At 43.7% G+C, this 8,320-nt stretch overlaps 1 protein-coding gene across 1 annotated transcript; it reads left to right on the top strand.

The window, feature by feature from the left end:
• Positions 1–5,999: 5,999 nt before the first annotated feature.
• On the top strand, positions 6,000–7,250 carry LOC133301290 (uncharacterized). The gene has a single exon (XM_061500916.1). The coding sequence runs from the start codon at positions 6,000–6,002 to the stop codon at positions 7,248–7,250; it is 1,251 nt and encodes a 416-aa protein (XP_061356900.1).
• Positions 7,251–8,320: the final 1,070 nt, after the last annotated feature.

Genomic DNA, 8,320 nt, shown 5'->3' with positions numbered 1-8,320 from the left:
ATATTTGTTGAAGTCATTTTTGAGCAGACATATTTTTGTTTAGCTAGCCTATTGATCAGCTTGAATTTCTTTGAATTTTTTTTTTTAATACAATTTTTTGATTTTTTAAATTGTAATATAAAGTAACTCAGTCTGTAGTATCTCATAGTAGTACCTCTTTTGGTTGAACATTTGAATTCTTCGGCAAACTAACTTTGTCATTCAGGGAAACTGGGTTTCCTGTTCCCAAATAAAATATGCACATGCATCATCAATAACACAGAATTGTACATAACCAACGGAACATAGACAACCTGAAAACAAAACCAATTAATAGTTAGCTAACTCATTGGGTTATGCTTAGAATTGAAAATGTCAAAAGCTTCCTCATATAAATCAGCCACATTTTTCTAAAATCATGCCATCTATTATCAATTACAGTTTATTATACAAAACTACTTTAAATAAAATAGAAAATAGGATTTAAGCTTTTTTTAAAGCAAAATTATTAACCCTGGCCAAACACCAGTCAGAAGAAGAAAACAAAAAAGACTAGTATATATAAGTTACACACAGACCAAATGAGAGGGAGAGAAGCTAAAGGAACTGTACGTAAACACATTTGGTTTCCATTCTGAAGTAAACCTGATTGCTCATTTACTCAGTGTCAAATTGGTGTTAAAGAAGGGGATTCACACCCATATATTATCTGGTTTACAAGTTACAACTAACGAACAGGGCAAGCAATTATTCCATGATTCATTTGATGTACTAAATGCAAGTTACTTCAATAAGATTTAACAAACTCTGTTATCCTTGTAACCATATCTGTGAATATCATATGATAATAACTCATAGGTGGCACTGGCTGAACATTAATTAGCATTACCAAGCTTTCGTACACAGTTCTCCATCACTCCATTTTTCAGGCCCTTAGTATTTGGCTTATATTTCGGAACAAAAAGGTTTTAAGAAGGGCATGTTATATTATCCAAGCACGCTTCTCCAAACAAACAAGGTATGATTTTCTATCTGTCACCTAAAATAGTCTCTATTTATATGACAAACGAAGTACTTACCCTTTTAGAAGCGGTCAGGCCAAAAAAGAAAAAAAAGAAAAAAAACAATATAAGCATAATTTTGGCTAGAGGAGGCTATGATATGATAATTACCCAATTAGAGACCTAATCGAGCTCTGATGTTATTTTTAAAAGGGTTTAGTGTGAGTTCTTTTAAAAGAGTATAAAGTTATGTCATTTCCCTCCTTAATTATATACTTCAGAGAGTAGATAATTATAATATGAAAATTATTTTTTTTTTCTCTCTCCATGTTAACAGACAATTATGAAAAGTTTCTAAAAAGAAAGGAAAAAAAAAGCAACTTTAATATTATAACTATATATTCTCTGGAGTACATACTTATAAAACGTTGAAAGAACATAAGCTTATATCCTTTAAAAGGATAAATAATTTTTTCTAAGTTATACTTTTTCTACTTTCCACGTCATCAAATAGTGTCTGAAAAAAGAAAAAAAATTACAACTTTAATATTATAACTATATATTACTTTTAAGAGTGAGGATATTCTAACTACCAAAAACTCTCACTACTAACTTACTACCCATCACATCACCATTGGATCAAAGAAAGAGAATGTTAAAAAGTTTTTGAAGAGAGAGAAAATGTTAATTTAATGGTGATTAGATAGGTAGTAAGGTGGTAGTAGAAAATTTTGGTAGTTAGAATATCCCTCCTCTACTTTTAATATATAATTATAAATTGTTAAAAGAATAAGTTACATCTTTTATTTAAAAGCACAAATCATTTCCCCTCGTATTAAATAGATAGTTGCATTACTATACATTTTGTTTCTAGATTTTTTTCATTTCCATAATTTGGGCTTGGGTTGTCCAATATGTACTATAACTTCAACAAAAAGCTATTTTAATTTAACAAAATATTTTATGTTTTATTAATAATTGTAAAACTATTACCTTATTTTTAATTTATTTTTTGTTTTTAAATATATAGAAAATAGTGAAAACAACAAAATATTTTGTTATTTTTATCATTTCTTATATAAATTATTAAAAACAAGAAATTAAGTAAAAATAAAGTGATATTTGTATAATTATTAATAAAAATAAAAATATTTTCTTGACCAAAAGAGATCCTGAGGCTCCTATTTACCTTTTTTTTCCCATCCATAATATCAAATCACAATTACAATTTACTAAAGTAATGAATTTTCACGGAAAATATATCGTGTTAGCAACTAATTATTTTAAAAGCTCACAGAGTCAAAGACCAATAAAATGTTATGCGAAAGAAAGAAAATTTGGTTTTACACGTGTTATGGACCAGGATTATGCCCATGATCAGCAAGGCCCACGATCAGCGCAGGCCCACAGGTAAGCATTATAAATAGGAGCTGGACGCTACAGGTATGACCTAATCTCTTTTTACTGATACACACAATCAAGACAGTACACACACACACCTCTTCCAAGGCTAAGGCCATTCGATAATGTGTGATATGCTGTCCTCAAGATACTTAACTCATAGATATCCAGAGAAGACGCCTGGATCATAGATCAATCATCCAATCCCAATTGGATACATCTGCCAAGGGCAGAACATTGGCGCCGTCTGTGAGAACCTTTTCCACGGCAAACGTTATGAAAGTCAGCAAAATCGATGGTGAGAGCTACGAGGAGTGGTCTCCGCCAACCCACCGAATCGAACCTCCAGGTTCCTCCTTCTGTTAGGGAGGGTCCCGTGGAGTCAAGGCAGCAGATGCCGCAAATCCCAGATTCGGATGCGGTGCACGTTAGTGATGTGCATTCAGATTCAGCATCAACTCCTGCGGTCAACCCAAATGCCCCATACCTCCCGGGATTGCAACCAATTGAGGACGCAACAACAGAAGCCTCGGATCCACGGGTGACGAATTTAGCTATGGAGGCCGTACTTCGAAGGATAGAGGAGTTGGAACAGCGTAATGAGCTGCAACAGCAAGCGGATGCAAGACAGATCCAAGATTTAGAAGATCGGTTGTGGCGCGCTACAAACCTAGATCCCGAGCGGGCCATAGCGCAGGTGGTGACGGATCTGCAAACTGCGAACCCCCAGCAGGGCACTCAGGAACGCTCCCATCGTCCGGTAAGGGCTAATGCTGGACCCGGGTTCATCTCACAAACCCTAGCGCACCCCGGGTCACGCCAACAGCCACGGAACCCTGTGGGTCCGGGACACGCTGGACACAATCAGCAACCTCGGCGTGCGCCAGACCCACAGCGCCTTGCCGAGATCCACCGTCAGGGGCCCATCGTCCGGGCTCTAGATGACGTAACCAGGGTGTACCGAAGAAAATACAACATGGGGCAGTACAACGACAATCCCTTCGCTGATGAGATCGTGGAAACCCCATACCCGGAAAATCTAAATTTATCCGAGTTGATTAAGTATGACGGAACACAGGACCTGCAGGTACATTTGGATGCCTTTGATACAGCTATGTACATCAAAGGGATAGAGGAACCCTTGATCACAAGGCTCTTTGCAACTACATTAACCGGTGCAGCCCAGGCGTGGTTTTCGTCATTACCGGCGAGATCTATCAAATCATTTGAGGAGTTTGGTGGGCGTTTTTTACTAAATTTCGCCACCAGCAAGAAGCAGCCCAAGTCAGAATTCGCATTGGGAAAAATTAAGCAGCAGCCAGGGGAGACATTACTGAAGTACTTGGATCGGTTCAAGTTAGCCGCGCTCCAAGTGCCCGGGTTGCCAGAAAACGTTCATTTACATCTGGTGATAGCCGGGTTACACGGAACATCCCGGTTAGCTAAATCAATATACAAGGATCCACCTCGGACCTTAGTCGAGTTCAATACTCGTTCCAAAAAATACCTGGAGCTCGAGCAGATGGAGTGGGAAAATGTGGATCAAAGGCAACAACCTGGTCAGGGAGAGAAGCTCGGGGGCCGACGGATGAATGACCTTCGAGGAAAACGGCAGGATGATAGGCAACAGGCCAAGGGAAGGTTTGATAAATATGCCCCCCTGAACTCTCCTCAGTCGCAAATATGGCGCGAGGTTGCGTTTACCGATATGAAGAAAGTCGAGCGACCTCGGCCCTTACAAAACCAGTCCGGTTTGGATCGAACCCGGTATTGCGCATTCCACGACGGTCCGGGTCATACCACAGATGAATGTTGGGATCTTAGAGATGCAATTGAAAAATACATTAGAGAGGGGAAGTTGCGGCAATATCTAATCCGTACGCAGGGATGGAGAAATAGGAAGCGAAGAGGAGGGCGGCTAGGAAGCCCGCCCAAGGGAAAGAAGTTTAAAGAGGAGGGACGAGGTAAGAAGCCGAGTAAAGAAGACGACGAGTTCCCAGAGCCGGAGTTCGAGTGCAACGTGATCAGTGGAGCTTTTGGCGGTGGTGGCGACACCATGAACGCCCGAAGAAAATATTCGCGTGAGGTGCTTTCAATTCGAGAACGCCCCAAGTTCAAGCAGGAAGAGGAACCAGAACAGCCACTACTATACTTCACAAAGAAGGAACTCGAGGATGTAGTGCCAGGGCATGTTGATGGGTTGGTAATTACAGGAACATTGGTGAATTGCAGAGTTAGGAAGATTTTCCTGGACAATGGAAGTTGTGCCGATATAATTCTGTGGCACGCATTTAAGAAGATGAATTTAGATGAAGAAGATTTGAAGCCTTGCAACACGGCTTTAATTGCGTTTAATGGCCATAACACTACTCCCAAGGGGTACATTGATCTTCGATTAACATTAGGGACTAAGGAGGCATACAAGTCCGAGAGGGTGAGGTTCATTGTAGCCGACTTTCCATCCGAATACAATGTAATTTTAGGAAGACCTATAATTCATGCGTGGGACATGCTAGTCTCAACCAAGCATCAGAAGTTGAAAATGATTGGTAAGCAGGGTACGGTGCTTACCATAGCTGGGGACCAGAAGGAGTCTCGGGATTGTTATTTCAGATCTGTACGGATGGTGGACCAAGATCCCAAAGATGTAGCTGTGGTTAAACAGTGTGGTTACCAACCTTCGAAGCGGAGCTCGGTTAATATGGTGGAATTGGACATGAGAGATGAAACACAGGTGCCAAGGCCGGAACCCGACGGCGAGTTAGAGGAGGTAACCGTGGGAGCGCCAGGACAAACAACGAAGATAGGAAAGGGGTTGACGGATGAAGAGAAAGCTCAGCTGGCCTCCTGTTTGAGGAATTATAATGACATCTTTGCTTGGAGATCTTCAGATATTCCAGGGGTGGATCCAAACTTCTGCTGTCACAGGTTAGCTATATATCCCGGCTCAAAGCCGGTGGCGCAGAAGAAGAGGAAGCTCAGCTCAGAGCGTCGGCAAGTGCTCGAGGATCACGTGAAGGAACTTCTTGAGGTCGGATTCATTAGGGAGATACAATACACAACCTGGTTGTCAAGTGTAGTCATGGTGAAGAAGCCAAATGGAAAGTGGAGGGTATGCACGGATTACACTGACCTAAATAAGGTATGCCCTAAGGATGCGTATCCAATGCCCAACATCGACCAGCTGGTTGATAATTCTTCCGGTTTTCGTGTGCTATCCTTCATGGATGCTTATTCGGGGTATAACCAAATCCCGCTGCATCCCGAGGATCAGGAGAAAACTGCTTTTATGGCAGAGAAGGCAAATTACTGCTATAATGTGATGCCTTTTGGGCTGAAAAACTCAGGAGCAACGTATCAAGGAATGATGAACCAAGTATTCTCTGATCAGTTGGGTAGGAACGTTGAGTTGTACATCGATGACATGATAGTGAAGTCGGTTGATATGCCAAAACACGTTCGCGACTTAGAGCAGACTTCGATAAGCTCAAGCAGCATCGTATCAGGTTAAACCCGGTGAAGTGTGCCTTCGGGGTCTTTGCAGGGAAATTTCTCGAATTCATGCTCACACACAGGGGGATAGAGGCGAATCCGGACAAGTGTGGGGCGGTTCTAAACATGGCAGCGCCAACGAGCAAGAAGGAGATACAGCAGTTGACGGGAAGGTTGGCTTCCCTGACGAGGTTCCTACCCCGATCGGCGGAGACAACCCTGCCATTCTTTAAGCTGCTGAGGAAAGAAGCTCAGTACGGGTGGACCTCGGAGTGTGAAGCTGCGTTCCAGGAGATCAAGAGGCAACTTGCTTCCCCTCCGGTGCTGGCAAAGCCAAGGGAGTCAGAAACTTTAATTCTGTACTTATCCGTTGGAGATGTGGCAGTGAGTTCGGTTCTGGTGCAGGAGAATGCAGAGGGTCAACAACCGATATACTTCGTGAGTCGGCTCTTGCAAGGAGCCGAGCTTAGATATCAGCGGCTGGAAAAAGTGGTTTTTGCTCTTCTGGTCTCAGCACGGAGGCTCCGAGCGTACTTCCAGGGACACAGGATCCTGGTGAGATCCGACCTGCCGATCTGGCAAATACTCCATAAGCCGGATCTGGCAGGGAGGATGATGAGTTGGGCGGTGGAGTTATCAGAGTTCGACATAGCATTCGAGAGCCGAAAAGCGATCAAGTCTCAGGCGTTGGCTGACTTTGTCCGCGAGCTCACTTCAGTCCAAACGGCAGAGCCAGATAGCCCGGATACATGGCGTGTATATGTTGACGGGTCATCTAATGCAAAGGGCAGCGGAGCCGGGGTAATTATTGAAAACCCTGATGGTGTTGCAATTGAGTACTCTATGCAAATGGACTTTGATACTTCTAACAACCAAGCTGAGTATGAGGCCCTCATAGCCGGGCTGTTGCAGGCACAAGAGCTCGGAGCCCGGAAAGTAAAGGTTTACAGTGACTCTCAGTTGGTCACCTCGCAAATCGAGGGAAGTTACCAGGTAAAAAGACCTCTATTGGCCAAGTATCTTGAACGTGCAAGACGGATAATGGCGGACTTTGAAAAGGCAGAGGTTAGTCACATTCCTAGAAGTGAGAACAACAGAGCAGACATACTGTCCAAGTTGGCAAGTACAAAGGGGTGGGGAAACCACCGGACCGTGATTGAGCAAAGTATCCCGGCGCCGACATGCATCATGCAGATCTCCCGGGGGAATGATTGGCGTACTCCCATTATTGAGTACGTTGAAAGTGGAACTTTGCCTGTGGAGAAAGCAGAGGCCAATAAGTTAATCCGAGATGCGGCGTCGTACACCATAATAGAGGGACAACTTTATAAGAAAGGTATTTTCACCCCCCCTGTTAAAGTGTCTAAACTCGGATAGGGCCCAGTATGTTCTAGCAGAAATCCATCTGATCAATGGGCAACATGTCGGGGGAAAGGCGTTGGCCCGGAAGGCTCTCCGAGCTGGATACTTTTGGCCATCCATGGTTTATGATGCGAAGGAGCACGTACAGAAGTGCGATCAATGTCAAAGGCATGGCAGGAACCTATTGGCTCCCCCTGAGGAGTTGAGTATAATCACGGCTCCCTGGCCGTTTTACAAATGGGGAATGGATCTTTTGGGACCATTCACAGCAGCTGAAGGCCAGCTTAAATGGTTGGTGGTGGCAGTTGATTATTTCACGAAATGGGTTGAAGCGGAGCCAGTCGCAACCATCACTTCGGCTCGGATTCAACGATTTTTGGAGAGGAGCATCATATGTCGGTTTGGGATTCCGGCTGAGGTGGTAACCGATAACGGAACCCAATTCGCAAGCAAAGGGTTCCAGAACTTGATGGAAAATTTCCACATCCGGCATCGCTTTGCCTCGGTTGAACACCCTCAAACAAATGGCCAAGCAGAGGCTGCAAACAAAGTAATCGTGGAAGGACTTAGAAGGCGCATGGAGCAATCTGCCAAAGGAAGGTGGGTGGAGGAGTTATATTATGTCCTGTGGGGGTATAGAACCACAATTCAGACTTCTGTTGGGGAATCCCCATTCAGGTTAACCTACGGGTGCGAGGCCATGATCCCGGTAGAATTGGGAGAACCGTCTTGGAGAAGGGTTCAAGCCCTGTCGCAAGCAGAAGAGGTCAACAGCAGTAAAATAGCCATAGAGCTGGATTTGATAGACGAATGTCGGGTTATGGCACACTGCAGAAATGTTAGCGCCAAGCAGCTCGTGGCCAATAGGTTCAATAAGAAGGTGAAGCCCAGGACGTTTGAAGTGAAGGACTTGGTGCTCTGACGAGCAGATGTCGGAGGAAGGAACGCGGTTGATGGGAAGCTGGCTCCAAGATGGGAAGGCCCGTTCAGGGTAAAGAAACAACTTTCAAGAGGGGCCTACATTTTGGAAACCCTGCAGGGGAAACGTCTGGCAAGAACCTGGAACGCGGATAAGCTGAAAAAGT

The sequence above is a fragment of the Gastrolobium bilobum genome, unplaced genomic scaffold (assembly GCF_033153095.1).
Source record: "Gastrolobium bilobum isolate Gb01-03AN ecotype WA unplaced genomic scaffold, APGP_CSIRO_Gbil_v1 utg14858, whole genome shotgun sequence".
Lineage (NCBI taxonomy): Eukaryota > Viridiplantae > Streptophyta > Magnoliopsida > Fabales > Fabaceae > Gastrolobium > Gastrolobium bilobum.
This window is presented reverse-complemented; position numbering and strand designations above follow the sequence as displayed.

What these genes read in the sequence shown, in the direction of transcription:
- LOC133301290 (XM_061500916.1), top strand. Translation starts at nt 6,000, where the DNA reads ATGGCAGCGCCAACGAGCAAGAAGGAGATACAGCAGTTGACGGGAAGG.